At 39.2% G+C, this 21,813-nt stretch overlaps 1 protein-coding gene across 2 annotated transcripts in view; it reads left to right on the forward strand.

Moving 5' to 3' along the window:
- The window catches only part of ZFYVE9 (zinc finger FYVE-type containing 9), a 211,203-nt gene that overhangs the window by 135,869 nt on the left and 53,521 nt on the right, over positions 1-21,813 (forward strand). For both annotated transcript variants that reach the window (XM_032137658.2, XM_032137659.2), the window contains 4 exons: positions 1,648-1,803; positions 11,272-11,496; positions 13,675-13,757; positions 21,664-21,768. In XM_032137658.2, the coding sequence (XP_031993549.1) occupies positions 1,648-1,803; positions 11,272-11,496; positions 13,675-13,757; positions 21,664-21,768 (569 nt within the window). The remainder of the gene's footprint in view (positions 1-1,647; positions 1,804-11,271; positions 11,497-13,674; positions 13,758-21,663; positions 21,769-21,813) is intronic.

Raw genomic sequence — 21,813 nt, forward strand, 5'->3', positions numbered from 1 at the left:
TACCCGGGTTGTTCTTGAACTCCTGAACTCAAGTGATCTGCCTGCCTTGTGCTGGGATTACAGATGTGAGCCACCGCGCCAGCTAGTAATTTTGAGAATTATTTAGAGAATGCATTTATTCTGAATGAGTGTTAATAGGCAATTTTAAAGGAAGGAACCTGTGGGGAACCATCCTGCAGTTCTCCATGTGTGCTTAAGTTGATTTTGGAAACCAGAAACATATACTACTTCCTTAGAAGTTCTACATTGATGAAATGTGGGTTTCTGGCTTACTTGCTAATCATACTCTTGTATATTTGGCCAGTTATTAATGCTTGCTACCTTTCCTTCTAGGATCAGATTTAAAATTAATTTGCTTGAAATTTCAATTTGCCATATCTAGTTTATAAATTATGCTTAGAAATTAGCTAACCTAAGACCAGGCACCATGGTGCACACCTGTAGTCCCAGTGCTTTGGGAGGCCAAGACAAATGAATCACTTGAGCCCAGGAGTTCGAGACTAGCCTGGGCAACATGGTGAAACCTCATCCCTACAAAAAAAAAAAAAAAAAATTGGGCATGGTGACATGCTCTTGTAGTCCCAGCTACTCTCGAGGCTGAGGTGGGAGGAGTCCTTGAGCCCAGGAGACGGAGGTTGCAGTGAGCCGAGATCATGCCACTGCACTCCAGCCTGAATGACAGAGTGAGACCTGTTTCAAAAAAAAAAAAAATTTTTTTTTAGCTAACCTAGATTCTTGAAGTATATACCATCATTAGGAATGTCCTATTTAGGTACATAAAGCAGGGATTCCCAAAGTGAAATAAAGATGTCTTTGTTTTTTTGATTAACATTTGTTTTGATTTACATGGTGGTATTCATAATTTTATTTGAATCCTTTTTCAGTTCCTTTGGGGATCCCATTGTGTTGGGGTATGAAGAGTAAAAATGTCAAGGATTAAACATTGTTTTTGACCACATGTGGTTTCTGCTGTTCATACTCTCCGTATAGCCTTAAAGTGAAGGAGTGGAACTAAGTAGTTCAGAAAAGCCATCCTTTTCACTAATTTTTACAACATGAAGCCAAGTAAAGTCATGTTGCTGATTATCTGGAATTTTTTCCTGGAAAGCACTATAGTTAAAATAGCTAGAATCTCTTGATCATATATTAAATTTAATAAATATACATAAAAATATATTTCTTTAGGTCACAACCTGAAGACAAAGCTGTATTATTGGCTTTTATTGTAATTACTTCTAGCCTTACATAGGTAATTACTTCCTTTGATGATGTGATTTTTTAAAATATAAAGGTGGAAGACTATGTTCTTGGCTTACAATACATAATTTGGTTTTATTTTAGTATTAATAGAATGTTGCTTCTTTTAATAGGAGTTAAAAGTTTTAAGTGCATTTTATTATTATTTCTTTTACTTCCATTTCAATCATTTTTCTAAGTGTTCAGAAAAGAGCCAGAGGCATTGGCATGTTTTATTTTCTACAATAGGTTTTTGGCTCAATGCAGTGACAGTTCACAGTTGAATTATACAGACTCAGTGTGATCTATTTTAATCTTTGCTGTATTGTAACATAGATTTCTGTGCATCTTTTTTTAAGAGTAAGGATTGATAGGAATGTCTTTATTTTTGTGTTTTTATTCCATCTGTAGATGTGAACAGGAAGTGCTGGTGTTTCACAACCAAGGGAATGCATGCAGTGGGTCAGTCTGAAATAGTCATTCTTCTACAGTGTTTACCGGATGAAAAGTGTTTGCCAAAGGATATCTTTAATCACTTTGTGCAGCTTTATCGGGATGCTCTGGCAGGTAGGAATGCTTTATGGCTTAGTCTGCTCCCTTTGTAGATGACAAAAAAATTTTGAATTCGAATACAAAATAATAGTCTTAACTTTGGACTTAAGCATGGCAGGGGACTTTGATATTAGTGGCAAGCTGGAGCTTTCCATGGTTTGAGGAAATTATAAATTTTAGTATTGTACCTGGCATAGTTTTTATTTTACAGAGGCTGGAATCAAAGCTGTAAGAGAATCTGGTGACCTAAATGTAAGAATATTTTCTTTTTGGTGGCCTAGGGGTCAGGATATTGGTACCTGGTAGAAGGAAGCATATTTGTAACTTACTTCTTGTTTCTTTTGTTAACAATATTTATTTAATCATAGTGTAAATGTGAATGAATATTCAAATTTCAGAAACAATGAGCATAGATGACTTTATGGCTTCAAAATAAATTGTAAATATTAACTGTAACAATTTAAAAGTAAAGGCATAGAGGTTAGAAGTTGGGAAAGACTAAGGATATTAACATAAAAAGAAACTAAGAGAAAAGAAACACATTATTTATTTGACGTTACAGTTATTTATTATGACATTGTGTTATTTGATATTACAAAGTCAGCCTCCCTTTGATTTAACAAATGAGGTAAAAAAAAATGGTGTAATTGAACTATTCTCATTTATTGTAACACGAAGTCAGTATATAATATCTGTACTTGATAAGTAGGGTTTATCTTTGAGGAAGAAGGCTTGGAGAGGATGTGAGGGTGACTGGGGTATTAAAACTATTTTCGTGTATTATTTGATAATATTTCATACATATATTAAAACCATAAATTATTCAGACTTAATGCAATAATTTTCATTGTGGGATTCTGTGCCAAAGACGGTATCCAGAATATAAAATGTGCATCTGTGAATGAAAGTGTTTATTGCGGCATTACCTAAATTTAACACAAAAATTCAGAAGCAACCTAAATGCCTTAGCTATAGGTGAAAAGTTTAACTGTGTTATACTTATTAGATGTGAGCATCTTTTTGAGAACTTTTTTTGACCATTAAAACAATATTTATGAAAAGAATGTAGTAACATGGAAAATGCTCTTTAAATAATTACAGAAGCAGGATATATAATTGTATTTTTAATGTGATGTAGATTATGCGTAAAAGATTGTGCCTTTATGTCTTCATTAGTCTCTACAATAAATTAGGTGTAGCATTACATAAGGGCAAGGTGATACATTGGAAACTGACCACATGATACCTGTGAAGTAACTTTTAGTGTTTACCCTGCCTGTTCCAAAATGTATAGAGTTAAATCTGAAATCACCCAGGTCCTCCAGGTCACATAATACCCTGGAGCTGAATTTAGTCCTGGAAATAACTGGGGACTTTCACTTTTCTCCTCAATCTGAATGTATTTACTTTTAAAAACTCTAGAAAAGTGGCATTGGAGGTTCCAGTAATTGTAGATTCATGTGGGTTTTGAGAGGGTGTCAGAGACTAGGGTATGGGAGGTTCATGAATGTCTTATTTAGGAGCCCATGCTTTATTCTGTAGGCAATGAAGAACCATTGAAAGAATTTGAGATGATAAGTGACATAATCAGATTTGCATTTTAGAAAGATGACTCTGGAAGCAGGGTGAAAAATGGATCAAAGTCTGTGAGTCTGGTGGCAGTTAAGAAGCAATTTCAGGATAAGCAAATGTATATTCATACACTAGAATACTGCTCAACAGTAAAAATGAACTAACTGCTGATGTGCACAACAACGTGCATGAATCTCACAGACATTATGCTGAGCAAAAGCCAGGCACAAAAAAGTACATATTGGATAATTCCATTTATATGATTTTCTAAAACAGGCAAAATTAATCTGTGGTGATAGAAATTAGGTCAGTGTTTGCCTAAAGTGAGGTGGGGGTGCAGGTGCTAGAACTGACTACAGAGAGTCCCAGAAAACTTTCCGAGATGAGAGCTCTATATCTGGATTAGGATAGTGGTTACATGGGTGCTTGCCAAAACTCATTAAAATGTACACTTAAAATCTATTGCTTTTATAATATATAGATTATACCTCAGTAAAATTTATATTTTAAAAAGATATTGCAGGAATCCAGCAAGAAATTAAGAAATTATCAGGATTTAAATTAAATAATTGCAGTGGAAATAAAGAGTTTTGGAGAAATATGAAAGATGTGGTGCTTCAGTTCAGTAGGATTTGGTAACTAACTGGATATGGGGGGTTAGAGGAGACAAGTCAAGGTTGGTCTCAACCTTCATTCAAGTGTGAAACCTTGAATACTGTATCACTAGCTTAGGGTTATTCTGCCCTAAATCACAGAAAAGCCTTAGGAGCTATTGAATGAACTTTTTTATAATTTCCTGTGAATTTTAAAATCTAAACTACAGGTATTTAATAACCATATGTGTGTTGTATATCTATATATGTGTGTGTATCTATGTTTCACATATATATACACACACACTTTTTTGTCATACACAGTTTTTGCATTCTGCAGTGGAAGGAAACATTATAATTTGTGAGAAATTATGTTCTGAGAGTTTCAGAATGCCTTCCAGTTATGACAGTGCCATCAGAGGTTCTAGATTATATATTGTTTCTCCCTGTCTCCTATTCATTCCTCCATATTTTGTACCTGTTTTTTTGCAAACAATCTATTCAGAACATAGACTTGAATGAAATTGGACTTGTTCTACCAGATTGTTATTTCTGGAGTTAATCTCTGGTTGTTTCCCTATCTTACTCAAAAGCTACTTTGGCTTCGTATTGCCTTTAGAATAAACTGTGCTCCAACATTCAGTATTCTGCATGATCTGTTCCTATATTTTTAGTCTCATTTCCTCCTAGTCATCTCTCCATACTTCCATTGTAGCCAAACGAAACATTTCTTGGTTCATTTTATGTATATTCTGATGATTTTCTATTCTGATGATTTTCCATTTCATTACCCATGATTATGCTACTACCAACTGTGCTATTTCCCAACACCCCAACTGTCTCAATCCTATCAGTTGTCCTAAATCTTAAAGACCACTTTCTCCATGAATTCTTTCTTGACGATCCTCCCAGACAGAAGTAATCTCTTCTGAACTCCCTTAATCTTTTATTTTTAATTTAATTAATTAATTTATTTTGAGGCAGAGTCTTGCTCTGTCGCCCAGGCCGGAGTGCAGTGTTGCGGTCTTGGCACCTTGCAACCTCCACCTCCCGGGTTCAAGTGATTCTCCTACCTCAGCCTCCCAAGTAGCTCCCAAGTAGCTGGGACTACAGGCGCCTGCCACCACACTTGGCTAATTTTTGTGTTTTTAGTAGAGATGAGGTTTCACCATGTTAGCCAGGCTGGTCTCGAACTCCCAACCTCAGGTGATCACCCACCTGGGCCTCCCAAAGTGCTGGGATTACAGGCGTGAGCCACCATGCCCAGTCTAACCTTTTATTGTTAAGAAAGTGTTTGGTATTGTTATGGTTTCAATGTTTGTTCACTCTAAAACTCATGTTGAACTTTAATTGCCATTATAACAATGTCAGGAGGTGGGACCTTTAAGAGGCAATTAGGCCATGAGGGTTTCACCCTCATGGATGGGATTAGTGCTGTTATAAAAGGAGGGGGTTCATTCCCCTCTTGCTCTCTCTTTGGGAAGCTGAGGCAGGAGGATTGCTTGAGGCCAGGACTTTGAGACTAACCTGCTCAACATAATGAGACCCTATCTGTACCAAAAAAAAAAAAAAAAATTAACTAGGCCTAATGGCACATCCCTGTAATCCCAGCTACTTGGGAGGCTGAGGTGGGAGGAGTCCTTGAGCCCAGGAATTTTTGAGGCTGTAGTGAGCTATGATTGCACCACTGCATTACAGCTTGAGTGACACAGTGAGACCCTATCTTTAAAAATAATAATAATATCAAGTCATGGTTCATGTTTTATTTTTCAAATTGTGAACCTTTTGGTAAATTTATTAGAATTATGGTATTGTAGCTTTGCAAAGTAATTTTTCAACTGATGAGAAAGTTATATGGAACTATTTATGAAGAAGTGATTTAAGACAAATCCCTAACATGTTTTGAACACTTAATATATGCTAAGCAGTATATTCATTGCCTTATGTACACTATTTTATTTCTTCTTAAGTACAACTCAGATTCATACTGTTACTGTTTCTATTTACACAAGAGGAAAATGAAAGGCACCAAAGGCCTAAGTAACTTAAGATCACACAGTTAGGTGATAAGTGGCTGAACCCAGGTTTAAACTCACCTATGCTGTCTGTAAATCTCATGTTTCAAACCATAAGAAGTACTATAGTGTCTCTTGAGCTGTTTGTTTAAGAGATAGGGGTCTTGCTCTCTGTCACCCAGGCTAGGTAGCAGTGGTGCCATCATAGCACACTCACTGCAGCCTTGATCTCCTTGGGCCCAAGTGATCCTTCTTCCTCAACCTCCCAAGGGGCTGGGATTACAGGCATGAGTCACCTGACCTGGCTCCTCTTGGGCTTTCATGATCAATGTCAGAGATACACTAAACTGAGGACATGTCAGAGATACACTAAACTGAGGACTAAACTGAGGACACGACACTAAACTGAGGACAAACATGCATAACTGCAGTTTGCTGCTGCATTACAAAGAACTCCAAGAAAGTTTCTAAATTCTTTTGATGGCTTGAGTTTTAGTCATATTAGCACTTAGAAATATTAGTATTTATTATTATTACAGGCTGGGCGTGGTGGCTCATGCCTGTAATCCCAACACTTTGGGGAGCTGAGGCAGGCAGGCAGATCACTTGAGGTCGTGAGTTTGAGACCAGCCTGGCCAACAATGGCTAAACCCTTTCTCTGCTAAAAATACAAAAATTAGCCAGGCATGGTGGTGAGCGCCTGTAGTCCCAACTACTTGGGAAGCTCAGGCGGGAGAATCACTTGAACCCGGGAGGCGGAGGTTTCAGTGAGCTGGGATCACGCCACTGCACTCCAGCCTGGGTAACAGCGAGACTCTGTCTCAAAAAAAAAAAAAAAGAAAAAGAAATATTAGTATTTCTTGAAATGAATGAACCATTTGCTTGGAAATGGTTCCACTTGAGTTGATGTGAGGATTAATATGCTTTGAAACAAAAGGAAGCTATTGTCACATAGATATTTAAGTTATATTTGAATTGAATTTAAAGATGGCTGGTTACTTGTAAGCATTTGAAAAAGCAGTTTAAATTCCAAATTAAAGATGGAAAATTGTAAATTACTGTATCTGTACATTTTTGAAAGGCTGTGTGACATACAAAGACTAGGAGATTGAAAGATCTGCTTTCTGCTTTCTAGGTTTTACTTTGCCACTTATTTATCTCATGTCTTTTCAGAGTCACTTCACCTCTACCTCTAAGCTTCAGTTTCTTTGTTTGTTGAATAAAACCCCAAATTTCAGGGAAATGGTACCGTTCTGCTTACCTACTAGCACTGATCTGATGATTACCTCATTAATGTTCTGTAAAATTACTTTATAAACCATTGATATAAAGCATTTAACACCTTTGACAGGTCACTTAAACTCAGAAGCAAGATTTGGTATCTAGTTATATGGGTTCTTCACTAGTATTGGAGTATATATAAAATTAGTTCTGTGGATTCATTGCATTGAATGCAGTCATCGAGAAGTACCTATATAAATTAGTACATAACAGACTTTATGAGTTCAAGAGCCTCAGATTAGGTCTTCAGACGAAAGTCTTTCTTTCTTTGTCAAATTCTTATACCCACTGTTTTATTTTTGCCAATATCTATACCTGTGCAGTGTTACTTGTTTATAGATGAGATGGTATGTGATAGTCTAAATCAGTTATTATTGGTAATCTACATTTTTTAAAGTGATGAATATTTAAAGGATAAAACATACATTTTATAATGAGAGGGGACTTCGTGAAGAATCTGTGATTGGGATGAAGAGAGTGTTAAATGGAAGAGGCAGAAAGGAAATCAATATCTGTGGAAAATAACTACCAATAGATTCCAGGCTCTAATAGGGAAATCGCAAAGGAATAATGAGTGAATGCCTTGAGTACTAAGCCAACATATTTTTCACCTCTAAGCTATATTTACTAGGACAATCTTTGTGAAATATAAACATTACGCTGTGTCTTAGTCTATTTTTGCTGCTATAATGGAATACCACACACTGGATAATATGTAATGAACAGAAATGTATTTCCTATAGTTCTCATGGCTGCAAAGTCCAAGATTGAGGGGTAGGCATCTGGTGAGGACCTTTTTGCTGCATCATCCCGTGGCAGAAGGGCAAATGGGGTGGAGAAGAGAGAGAAAGAATGTGCATGTGCATGAGGGCATGTGCACAAGGGAGGCCAAACTTGTTCTTTCATAACGAACCCACTCCCAGGATAACAGCATTAATCCAGTCACCTCTCATGAGGCCTTGCCTCCTAGCACCAAGTTTCCAACACATGCTTTTTGAGGGATATATTCAAACCATAGCATGCCGTTGATAGAGTTAGAGGAATGCTGTCATGCACCCTACATTGTGGCGGGAAAGCATCTCTATTTAATTCTCTATTCTCTTCCTTATTCACCAAAGCTAGATAAAGAGATGAAAAAAAAATTTTTCTCTTTGACAAATTATCTGTTGAATTTTGTATGAAGTGTCTCTTATATTGTATCCTAGAATTCCAGGATCTAGGGAGGTGGTAAAGAGGCAGTGGTGAATTTGGGGATCTTATCTCCCTAAAGTTCCTGACACTCTATCCCTGATCCTGCAGTGGCTGCCAGAAAAAATTTAAATTTATCTGAATCTTACTCTAAAATCATTGAAAGTCCCCCCAAAGATCATATATGTGGCTGATCAATATATGTATATTTGCATTAGAATAATAATAGTTATAATTTTTTGAGAATACAATGTTGCTGGTCCTGTTAGGCATTTTATAGATTTCCTTTCATTTATTCTTTATAACACATCTGGAATTTAATATAGTTTCTCCTCCCATTTAACGTGGACATTGATGCTCAGAGAAGTAACTTGCCCCAGATCCCACAATAGTGAATGATCAAACTAACATTCAAACCTGTATCTCTGGGACTCCAAAATCTGCAATTTATTTTTCAAAATGCCATACTGCTACATTGATATGACAATTGTTTTGTTTTTATAGATCTGGCCTAGCAGCTTAATTGTGCATCCAGACCTGGGTAATCCTGGAGCAAAAGTACTACCCCTAAATTCCTGAATGTACTACCTTAAATGTAAAATGTAAATGATAATGTTTAGGTGAACATGACTTCAGCCACAAAGCTTCCCTGAGTTTAATGGGGAGGTATTCCCTTCACTTGTGGCTCCTACTGTCAGGATACCTATCCGCTAAAATCAAGGATGCAAAGACCCATAACCATTATAAGAATAAACTCTAGTTTTCAAGAAAAGTAAGCATTAATTTCTCTGATGGAGATTGCTTCATTTGGTGTTATTGCTTTCAAAGGTATCAAAGGAAGCTCGTGTGTGGCTAGTGAACACATTTGTTGTTCCATCATTGAGCAGCTCTTGTCAGAAAGTCCTTTAGCAATTCTAAACTGAGGAAAATGTCTCCTTAATGAAGGGTTGATATGTTTGTTACTGTTTCATTCACAAAAGTATTTTGAATTATAAAATGCCTTGGCCAGGCGTGGTGGCTCATACCTGTAATCCCAACACTTTGAGAGGCCAAGGCAGGTGGATTACTTGAGGTCAGGAGTTCAAGACCAGCCTGGCCAATATGGTGAAACCACATCTGTACTAAAAATACAAAAATTAGCCAGGCGTGGTGGTGGGTGCCTGTAGTCCCAGCTACTTGGGAAGGTGAGGCAGGAGAATTGTTTGAACCCGGGAAGGAGAGGTTGCAGTGAGCTGAGATTGCACCACTGCAATCCAAGGTTAGTGACAGAGCGAGACTGTCTCAAAAAAAAAAAAAAAAAAAAAAAAAAAAAAAAAAAAAAACCTGCTTAATGTGAATTTAGATAAGCCCTAAATTATAGAGCTGTGTTTCATATTTGTCTCAAAAAATTATAAACAATAAATCCTGTCCAAGCACGGTGGCTCACACCTGTAATTCCAGCACTTTGGGAGGCCAAGGCAGATGGATCATTTGAAGTCAGGAATTTGAGACCAGCCTGGCCAACATGGTGAAACCCTGTTTCTACTAAAAATACGAAAAAGATTAGCTGAGTGTGGTGGTGCATATTTGTAATTGTAGCTATTCAGGAGGCTGAGGTGAGAGGATTGCTTAAACCTGGGAGGCAGATGCTGCATTGAGCCAAGATCACACCACTGCAGTCCAGCCTGGGTGACAGAGCAAGACTCCATCTCAAAAAAAAAAAAAAAAAAACTTGTGTGTGGTACCATCTTCATAAATCCTCATCTTCCCTTAATGTCTTATAACTGTACTTATTACCATAATTCATTAAGTTCATGAGTTGACTTTGTTCGCCCAGTGAAATTATAAGCTTGGTGACAGCAGCTTCCTAATCTGAACATTTTTTTTTTTTTTTTTTTTTGAGACGGAGTCTCACTCTGTCACCTAGGCTGAAGCGCAGTGGCACAATCTTGGCTCACTGCAACCTCCGCCTCCCAGGTTCAAGCAATTCTCCTGCCTCAGCCTCCTGAGTAGCTGGGATTACAGACGCACACCACTACGCCCGGCTAATTTTTGTATTTTTAGTAGAGATGGGGTTTTACCATGTTGGTCAGGCTGGTCTCGAACTCCTGACCTTGTGATCCACCCACCTCGGCCTCCCAAAGTGCTGGGATTACAGGTGTGAGCCACTGCACCCGGCCTTGAACATTTCTTTATGACCTTCAAGGTGATAGTTCTTGAGACCTCTAAAGCAATTCATACAGTAAAGCTGTACAATGTAACCAAGGAAGGCATCAATATTTTTGGCTTTTACTTAGACAAACTTCAATAGTGTGATAATATAACTTAGTTTATGCTCATTAGAAGCCCTGATAAAATTGGAAACCAAATTTTCACTTAATAAATGCCATTTATTTAAAAATCAGCTTTTTAAATGTAAGTCTTTCATAGTGAAAGATTGGGAATTACTGTTTGGTAGTGTCCATCCAGCCCAGAGTTGCATAATGTTTATTAAAAATATGATTAATTGGCCAGGCGTGGTGGCTCATGCCTGTAATCCCAGCACTTTGGGAGGCTGAGGTGGGTGGATCATGAGGTCAGGAGATGGAGACCATCCTGGCTAATACGGTGAAACCCCGTCTCTACTAAAAATACAAAAAAATTAGCCGGGCGTGGTGGCGGGCACCTGTAGTCCCAGCTACTCAGGAGGCTGAGGCAGGAGAATGGGGTGAACACGGGTGGCAGAGCTTGCAGTGAGCCAAGATTGCGTCACTGCACTCCAGCCTGGGGGACAGCCAGACTCCGTCTCAAAAAAAAAAAGAAAAAATATGATAATTTATTGATACAAAGTAACTAATAAACTTTTTTGTTTTTAGGGAATGTGGTGAGCAACTTGGGACATTCCTTCTTCAGTCAAAGTTTCCTTGGCAGTAAAGAACATGGTGGATTCTTATATGTGACATCTACCTACCAGTCACTGCAAGACCTAGTACTCCCAACCCCACCTTACTTGTTTGGGATTCTTATCCAGAAATGGGAAACTCCTTGGGCTAAAGTATTTCCTATCCGTCTGATGTTGAGACTTGGAGCTGAATATCGACGTAAGTAGTAAAAACACGTTTTTCAAGGCATGATAACTAAATAATGCCTGAAATATTCAGAGCCCTCTGTTTGGTGATATAATTCAGCAGAAATAGTCTTTTGAAATAGCTAAACTAAATTTTGGCTATTGTCTGCGTATATTGGGCGTAATGGGAAGCACTGAAAATAACGAATGAGGAAGTTGATTATTACCTTGTAAACTTACTGCTTTTATAGTTTATTGATAAAAAACATGATCATCTTTAGAAAAATGAATTTGAACTTAAGTAACTTTATTTTTTATAGTATCTGTATATGATGAGCATATTCTTTGTCACTTGGTTGGAAAACAGTTATGATCAATTATATTTTACTTAACATACTGGAAGCTAGTGGAATGGAAACCACTCTCAGTTGGTAAGATATAGGCTACAGAAGAAGAGCTTCCTTGCCCATGGCTTTAGCAGTGCAACTAAGATGTGATTTTTAAAAAGACATTAATGGTTAAATGCAAGCTTTATTTTAAATTTTATATCTCCATCTAATTAAAAGTGCCCTGTGCTAGGAATCAGACCACTTGAGTAAGATTCTCAACTCTGCCACTTATGAGCTCTGTAACTTTGGGCAAGTCACTCAAGTTCTCTGATTGTGTTTCTTTTGTAAACTGGAAATAATAATGCTTGCCTTTTATTTTATATTGGATTGTTAACAGGATCAAATGAGAGAATAAATGAAACATTATTTTATAAACCATAAAACAGTTTATGTTCTCAGCAAGTCAACTTCATTCTTTCACCAATTATTTATTAATTCAATAAGAATTTAATAAAGGCCTCCCATATATCCTGAATCCTGGGAATTCTGAAATAGCTAAGACGTGATTATAGGCTCTCGGGAACTTTTATAAGGAATACATACAGAAATCATGATTATAGTGGTATATTGTGTTAAAACCTGTGCTCAAAGTTAAGTTCATTGGGAGCTCCAAGACGGGCTCTAACTTGACCAGGAATGAAGGAGTAGTTGGACCTTCAGTTTTCTTGGACCAGAGTGCCTCTGGATTAACTCTGAAGGAGGCATATGAATCAGCTAAATGAATCAGGGAAAGAGAAGGATTGTGTGCAGAAGAAGCAACATGTGTATCTTCCTATTTTATACAGACATTTCAAACCATAAAGTTTAAGAGATGAGCCAGACTGTGATTTGCCTCTCCTAAGGAGGATCCTGGTTAGGAGGTATAGAAGAATGAACTCTTGGCTGAGTGCAGTGGCTCATACCTCTAATTCCAGCACTTTTGAGAGGCGGCCAAGGCAGGCAGATCATTTGAGGTCAAGAGTTCAAGACCAGCCTGGCCAACATGGCGAATCCCATCTCTACTAAAAATACAAAAAAATTAGCTGGGTATGGTGGCGCATGCCTGTAATTCCAGCTACTGGAGAGGCTGAGGCAGGAGAATTGCTTGAACCCTCCTAAGGCAGGAGATCATACCACTGCACTCCAGCCTGGGTGACAGAGTGAGACTCTGTCTCAAAAAAAAGAAAAGAGTGAACTCTTGTTGGAAAAAAAAAAATGAACTCTTAAACTTATTGAGCACAGAAGAATCAGGAGATATTTATTTCCTGGATCGTATCAATTCAGTTTGAAGAAGATTGCTCCCTAAGACCTTGTGGGGTTTTTTTGTTTGTTTCGTTTGTTTGTTTTGGAGACAGGGTCTCATTCTGTTACCAAGGCTGCAGTGCAGTGGCACAGTCATGTCTCACTGTAGCCTCTACCTCCTGGGCTCAAGCCATCCTTCTACCTCTCAGCCTCCCAAGTAGATGGGACTACAGGTGCATGCTACCACACCCAGCTAATTTTTTTGTTTGTTTTTTGTAGAGACAGGGTCTCCCTAGGTTGCACAGGCTGGTCTCAAACTCCTAGGCTCAGCCTCCCAAAGTGCTGGGATTACAAGCATGAGCCACTATGCCTGGCTATTGTGTGTCATTTTTGAAACATTTACATCAAAAGGCTTATTCTGGTTATCAGAAGACTTAATATGGCTCAGCATTTGTCTGCTACCATGCCAAATACTTTTTGAGCCCAAAATTTGGTATGTTCTAATGAGCCATTATATTTTGAAAATTGTATTGGTCATGAAATCTCTTTTACCAAAGTTTTATGTTGCCAAACTTAAGTTTGATCATTTCTCATTTCCATAGTTTATCCATGCCCACTATTCAGTGTCAGATTTCGGAAGCCATTGTTTGGAGAGACGGGGCATACCATCATGAATCTTCTTGCCGTAAGTTGGGAAGTTTTTTTCCTTTGTCCTTACTGGAGTTTATATGGGAGAAGGAAGAAAGCAATTTTATTATTTTCTTGGTAGCTGTGCCCAAGCTGCTTAAGGCAGGTAAAGATTTATGCTGAAGAAAAAGAACAGTATATATATGTGTGTGTGTGTGTATGTATATATATATATACACATACACACACACACACATATATATACATATATACACATATATACATATATATTCATATGTATACACACACGTACACACACACACACACACACACACACACACACATATACTCTTTTGCAAACATGAAGTGAAATGGTACAGGATTCCAGCACCTGATTATACACTTACTGTCTAACCTTGCAGAATTATTGTGAGGACTAGAAGTAATACATAAATAAAACACCTAGCATTCTGTCTTGTTTTTAAGACTGGCATTCTATGAGTTTCTCTTGTGTCTATATAGGTTATTATCCAAGCAAAGATTGGTCAGAGATTGTACCCAGATACCCCAAGCCAGTAAGGGTACTGCTCTCTGCTGATGGATCTGAATATGGACTGGAATTTAAACTTCATTGTTTTCCTTTCTTCTGGGCTCTCTCATGTCTCCTACACACGTACACAGGTTCTGACTCTGTTGGCCAAGATCATTGGTTGGCTTGAGTCCACTAAGTTCTCTGCTGCATATATGCACAGACTAGGATTGATCCTGGATATTTGGACAGTTTATGAAGCTCCCTATGGTTGTCTCACCTCCCAGAACTTGCCCCAAACAGGTTTAGTGAACTCAAGCTAATCAAGCTACTGGGCCTCCCTTTTTAATAACCACTGAGATTACCACTTTGACAATGTTCCATAGCAAGTAAACTCCTTCAAGTAGCAAAGCTCATTTTTTTGTTTGTTTTGTTTTGTTTTGTTTGAGACAGAGTCTCCATCGCCCAAGTTGGAATGCAGTGGTGCGATCTCAGCTCATTGCAACCTCCACCTCCCAGCAATTCTCGTGCCTGAACCTCCCAAGCAGCTGTGACTATGGGAGCACACTACCACACCCAGCTAATTTTTGTATTTTTTGTAGAGAGAGCATTTTACCATGTTGGCCAGACTGATCTCAAACTCCTGGCCTCAATGATTCACCTGCCTCAGCCTCCCAAACTGCTGGTATTACAGGCGTGAGCCACTGCTCCCGGCTGGAAAGCTCATTGTTTTTACAAACTACCTTGCCCTGGTTGAACTACCTAACTACCTAATGGGGCTAGGGGGCAGCCCCAGGCAAGAAGGTCACAGACTCAATTCAAAGTTCAGTAGTTTTCATGAAAAAACACTTCTTTTTTTTTTTTTGAGACGGAGTCTCGCTCTGTTGTCCAGGCTGGAGTGCAGTGGCGCAGTCTTACTGCAACCTCTGCCTCCCAGGTTCAAGAGATTCTCCTGCTTCAGCCCTCAGAGCAGTTGGGATTACAGGCACCTGCCACCATACCCAGCTAATTTTTTGTATTTTTCATAGAGACAGGGTTTTACCATGTTGGCCAGGCTGGTCTCAAACTCCTGACCTCAGGTGATCTGCCCGCCTCAACCTCCCAAAGTGCTGGGATTACAGGCATGAGCCACCACGCCCAGCCAAAATGCTTCTTAATGTTATATGCCTTTGATCTAATTCTGGAGCACTGAAATGGTTCTTTTTAAACCACTTACACAGCTTTTCGATTGCTTTTTGAGGAGTGGGTTTGGTGATTTCTTCCCTCTGTGATGCTTAAAAGCTATAATTCCAGTTGTCTTTTTTTAATTTCTTTTTTTAAAAAAATTGTTTTTGTTTATGTTTTTGTTTTGGGACAGAGTCTCGCACTGTCGCCTGGGCTGGAGTGCAGTGGCACGATCTCGGCTCACTGCAACCTCTGTCTCCTGGGTTCAAGCAATTCTTGTGCCTCAGCCTCCTCAGTAGCTGGAATTACAGGCACGAAACACCATGCCCAGCTAGTTTTTGTATTTTTAGTAGAGACGCATGTTGGCCAGGCTGGTCTCAAACTCATGACCTCGAGTGATCCACCCACCTCAGCCTCCCAAAGTGCCTTTTGCCTGTTTTTTAATTGGGTTGTCTTTTTGCTGCTAGGTTAAGTTTGTTATATATTCCGGATATTAACTCCTTTTCAGATGTATGGTTTGCAGATATTTCCTCCCATTTCTGTAGGTTGTGTCTTCACTCTGTTAATAGTTTCCTTTTCTGTGCAAAATCTTTTTAGTTTGATGTAATTCCATTTGTCTATTTTTGCTTTTATTGCCTGTGCTTTTGGGATCTTGCCTAAAAATTCCTTGCCTAGCCCAATATTGTGAAGCATTTGCCCTGTTTTCTTCTAATAGTTTCATAGTTTTGGGTTTAAATTTAAGTCTTTAATCCATTTTTAGTTGATTTTTGTATATGGGGAGAGGTGGGGGTCTAGTTTCATTCTTCTGCATATGGATATATCCACTTTTCCAAGTACTATTTATTGAAGAGAGTCCTTTCTGCAGTGTGTGTTCTTGGCACCTTTGTCGAAAATTAGTTGGCTGTAGGTGTGCAAATTCATTTCTAGGCCTTCTATTCTGTACTGTTGGAGTATGTGTTTGTTTTGGCCACTACTATGCTGTTTTGGTTACTATAGTTTTGTAGTATACTTGGCCAGGTAGTGTGATATCTTTAGCTTTGTTCTTTTTGCTCAGGACTGCTTTGGCCATTTGAGGCCTTTTGTGGTTTTTTAAGAATTTTAAGGTTTTTTTTTTTTTTTTTTTTTTCTGTTTCTGTGAAGAATATCATTGGTATTTTGATAGAGATTGCATTAAGTCTGTAGATTGCTTTGGGTAGTATGGCCATTTTCACAGTATTAATTCTTCTAATCCATGAACATGGAATCAGTTTCCTTTGTCAATGTTTTATAGGTTTCATCGTAAAGATCTTTTACCTCTTAACTAAGTGTATTCCTAGGTATCTTATTTTTTTATAGCTACTGTAAATGGAATTGTTTTATTTATTTTTATTAGCATATAGAAACACTACTGATTTTACATGCTGATTTTGTATCCTACAACTTTACTGAATTTATTAGCTCTAACAGGTTTTTGGTGGCATCTTTAGGGTTTTCTATGTATAAGGTCATGTCATTTGCAAACAAGCACAATTTGACTTGCTCCTTTCCAGTTTGGATGCCTTTTATTTCTTTCTCTTGCCTAGTTGCTCTGGCTGGGACTGTGTTGAATAGAAAGGATTAAAATGGGCATCTGTGTCTTGTTCTTGATCTTTGAGGAAAAGATTTCCACTGTTCCCATTCAATATGATGTTAGCTGTGGGTTTGTCACATATGGCCTTTATTGTGCTGGCCTGCTTGTCCGGCTGGGCACAGCAGGCCAGCCAGCTGTGTGTTGGTTTCTCCACTGTACAGGTCTGCCTGTTCCCTGGGGCAGGGAGGTGCCATGTGAGTTCAGTGCCAGGGCTTCCTCATTCTGTTGGGCCTAGGCTCTCAGCAGCTGGATGGTGGTGATGCAGCTACATGTGTGTGTTATAGACTGACAGTGGGGCTTCAGAGATGGAGAGATGCAGTGGCAGTTGGCCCCCAGGCAGGATGAACTCTAGCAGTGGGTCCAGTTTCAAGACGGCACCATGCTATGACTGGAAATAGGGGCTGTATGACGTGGGCTCCAACTCTGGAGCAGTGTAGTCCTGTGAACTGCAGGCAATTACAAACTGGATTCAGGGTTTGTGGGGACTGCGGGACTGTCCTGTAGCAAGGTATGCAGGAGGCTGCAGTGGTCATGGGGACCATGGGTCACCAGCTTACCCTTTCCCCATTAGAAGTAGTCCTTCCTGACTCCAGGACATTCCTTGCAGGGAGGCAGTGCGGCAGAGGCAGACTGCTTCGCTCCCATCTCTGTGGTGCTATCCAGGGCATCTGGTGCTCCACAGGAATTTCAGCACTCCCCTGGTGCTCTCCAGCATACTTCCACAGCCACTCCAGTTGAAATATAGTTTGTTTAGGGGGCGCAGTGGCTCATGCCTATAATCCCAGAACTTTGGGAGGCCGAGGCGGGTGGATCACAAGGTCAGGAGTTCAAGACCAGCCTGGCCAAGATGGTGAAACCTCATCTCTACTAAAAATACAAAAAAATTAGCCAGGCTTGGTGGTGGGTACCTGTAATCCCAGCCACTCAGGAGGCTGAGGCAGAGAATTGCTTGAACCCGGGAGGTGGAGGTTGCAGTGAGCCAAGATCGCGCCACTGCACTCCAGCCTGGGTGACAGAGCAAGACTCGTCTCAAAAAAAAAAAAATATATATATATATAGTTTGTTTATTGTTGTTTTGGTCCCTTTTGTTGAGTAGAGGGGAGCAAGAGCCAGACAACTCCAGTCAACCATCTTGCTGATGTCACTGTCTTTTAGAGGAACAATAAGAAAAAAGAAATCTTGGCAGGCCGCGGCGGCTCATGCCTGTAATCCCAGCACTTTGGGAGGCCAAGGCGGGCGGATCACAACGTCAGGAGTTTGAGACCAGCCTGGCTGATATGGTGAAACCCCGTCTGTACTAAAGCTACAAAAATTAGCTGGGCATGGTGGCACGTGCCTGTAAATGCCAGCTACTCAGGAGGCTGAGCCAGGAGAATCTTTTGAACCTGGGAGGCAGAGGTTGCAGTGAGCCAAGATTGCGCCACTGCATTCCAGCCTGGGCAACAGAGTGAGACTCAGTTTCAAAAAAAAAAAAAAGAAAAGAAAAAGAAAAAAAATCTTGTAGATTTACCCATCTAGTTGCCATTTCCAGTGTTTTTCATTCCTTTGTATAACTCTGTATTTTCATCTGGTGTCATTTTCCTTCTGCCAAAATGATTGCCTGTAATATTTCTTACAGTGTAGGTTTGCTACTGATGAATTCTTTTAGCTTTTGTGTTTCTAACAACGTCTTTATTTGATCTTCATATTTGGAAGATACTTTTGGTGGATGGAGAAGTCTAGCTTGAGTTTTGTTTTTTGGGTTTTTTTTTTTTTTTGAGACAGAGTCTCACTCTTTCACCCAGGTTGTAGTGCAGTGGCACAATCTCGGCTCACTGCAACTTCCACCTCCCCGGCTCAAGCGATGCTCCCACCTCAGCCTCCCAAGTAGCTGGGATTACAGGCATGCACCACCATGCCCAGCTAATTTTTGTATTTTTAGTAGAGACAGGGTTTCACTATGTTGCCCAGGCTGGTCTTGAACTCCGGACCTCAAGGGATCCTCCTGTCCTGGCCTACCAAAGTGCTGGGATTACAGGTGTGAGCCACCACACTCAGCCCGAGTTTTCCTTGAGTATTTTTAAGATGTTGCTCCACTGTCTTCTGGTTTGCATTGTTTTCCCTCTCATCTTTGTTCCTCTCTACATAACAATTTTTTCTTTTCTTAATGTTGTTTTTCTTTTTCCATCTTTTTTTTTTGGAAATAGGGTCTCACTCTGTTGCCCAGGCTGGAGTGTAGTGGCACAATCATGGCTCACTGCACCCTTGACCTGCAGGGCTCAGGTGATCCTCCCGACATTGGCCTACCAAGTAGCTGGGACTACAGGTACGTGCCACTACGCCCAGCTAATTTTGTTTATTTTTTATACAGACAAGGTCTCACAGTGTTTCTCAGACTGGTCTCCAACTCCTGGGCTCAAGCCATCCTTCCACCTCAGCCTCCCAAAGTATTGGGATTACATGCATGAGCCACTGTGCCTGACCTCTGGCTAGTTTCAAAAGCTTTTTAAAATTACAGGTTTGAAGCAAATTGATTATAATGTGCCATAGTGTAGTTTTCATGTTTCCCGTACTTGGGGTTCATTGAGCTTTTTGAATCTATGAGTTTATAGTTTTCATCTGATATTTTTTCTGTTCATCCCCTTCTCTCCCCGAAGGAGATTACTCCACTTACATATATATCAGGCTGCTTGAAATTGTTTCACGGCTTACTAATGTTCTTTTTATTTCTTTTTCAGTCTTTTTTGTCTCTGTTTTCATTTAGGATGGGTTTTATTGCTGTGCTCTCAATTTCACTGATCTTTTATTTTGGTTTAAACTGCTGTTAATTCTATCAATCTTTTAAACAATCTCAAATACTGTGATTTTCATCTCTAGAAGTTATACTTGGGTCTTTTAAGATCTTTTATGTCTCTGCTTAACATTTTGTACATGTAGAATACAATATAACTATTGTAATGCCTTTAGTAATTCTAACATCTTGTATAAGTTCTGGCTCAGTTTCCATGGATTGATTTTTTTTCCTTTATTTCGAATCGTATTTTCCTGCTTTGAATGTTTGGTATTTTTTTATTGGTTGCCAGACATTCTGATTTTACCAGTTGGGTGCTGGTTATCAATATTCTTGAGTTTTTTTGCAAGTAATGAAGTCAAGTTACTTAGAAATACCCTCCATCTCACATCATATTCTACATTTCAGTAAATGGCAGTTCCAGTCTTCTAGTAACCCTGGCTATAAAATTTAGAATCATCTTTAACTTTTATCATTTGTTCACATTCCACATCCACGGTGGCAAATATTATCAGATTTTCCTTTAAAATATGTCTGGAAACAGGCTGGGCGCAGTGGCTCACACTTGTAATCCCAGCATTTTGGGAGGCCAAGGTGGGCGGATCACCTGAGGTCAGGAGTTTGAGACCAGCCTGGCCAACATGGCAAAACCCCGTCTCTACTAAAAATACAAAAATTATCTGGGCCTGGTGGTGCATTCCTGTAATCCCAGCTACTTGGGAGGCTGAGGCAGGAGAATTGATTGAACCTGGGAGGCAGAGAATGCAGTGAGCCAAGATTGCGCCATTGCACTCCAGCCTGGGTAACAGAGTGAGACTCTGTCTCAGGAAAAAAAAAAAAAAAAAAAATCTAGATCTATATATCTAGAAATTGACAACTTCTCATCACTTTTTAAACTGTTGACATCCTGGCCAGATGCAGTGGCTCACGCCTGTAATTGTAGCACTTTGAGAGGCCGAGGCAGGTGGATCACCTGAGGTTGGGAGTTCAAGACCAGTCTGGCCAACATGGTGAAACCTTGTCTCTACTAAAAATACAAAAATTAGCCAGGCATGGTGACGCACATATGTAATCCCAGCTACTTGGGAAGCTGAGGCATGAGAATCACTTGAACCCTGGAGGCGGAGTTTGTAGTGAGCCAAGATCACACCACTGCACTCCAGCTCGGGCAACAGCGTGAGACGCCATCTCAAAATAAATAAATAAACTGTTAACATCCTGGTCTAAACTCTCACTATCTCCTACCTTGATTGTTTTTATTGTATTTATCTGCTCTTCTGTTCGTCCTCCCTTACCACCTATTCATTACCAAGAAGTCAGATCTGTTAAAACAGGTCAAAAGCCTCCTAAAGGCAAAAGTCCTCATGGTGACCTATAAGAACCTATGAAATCTAGCCATTTGCTATTACTTTGACCTTGAGTCTACCACTCTTGTTCATTTTGTTTCACCCATACTGGATAGATGGTGTGTTAGTGTGTATACGTTTCCTTACAGATAATCATTGAGTGCTTAAGATGTTCCAGGTGTTAAGGATATAGCAAGAACAAAACAACTGAGAGTTTATACTCTCTTGGAGCTTCAGAGGGAGGAGACAGATAGCTAACAAATAAATACAGAAAATGTTAAGTGGTGGTAAAGCAGGGTAAACATTCAAAAATATTTTTTAATGTGTATAAGAGGTATATGATAATGTTTGGTTTACTTATAAGAGTTTAAAAACTAAAGAGCTAAAATACATACAGTGGGGTTTTCATTATACATTTCCTTATTATTTAAATAAATAGGATCTTTCAATATTGACATTTTTTCTATTTGTGTTAATTTTATTACTATAAATTAAACCCTACCATTGATGAATTAATTTATTCTGCTTCAATCTGCTTTGGCCCAGGACTTCAGAAATTACCAGTATACCTTGCCAGTAGTTCAAGGTTTGGTGGTTGATATGGAAGTTCGGAAAACCAGCATCAAAATTCCCAGCAACAGATACAATGAGGTAAGATTTACCATGAAGGCGTATTTTTCATAGTTGAAAACATGA

Source organism: Hylobates moloch, unplaced genomic scaffold, assembly GCF_009828535.3.
Source record: "Hylobates moloch isolate HMO894 unplaced genomic scaffold, HMol_V3 SCAFFOLD_18, whole genome shotgun sequence".
Taxonomy (NCBI): Eukaryota; Metazoa; Chordata; class Mammalia; order Primates; family Hylobatidae; genus Hylobates; species Hylobates moloch.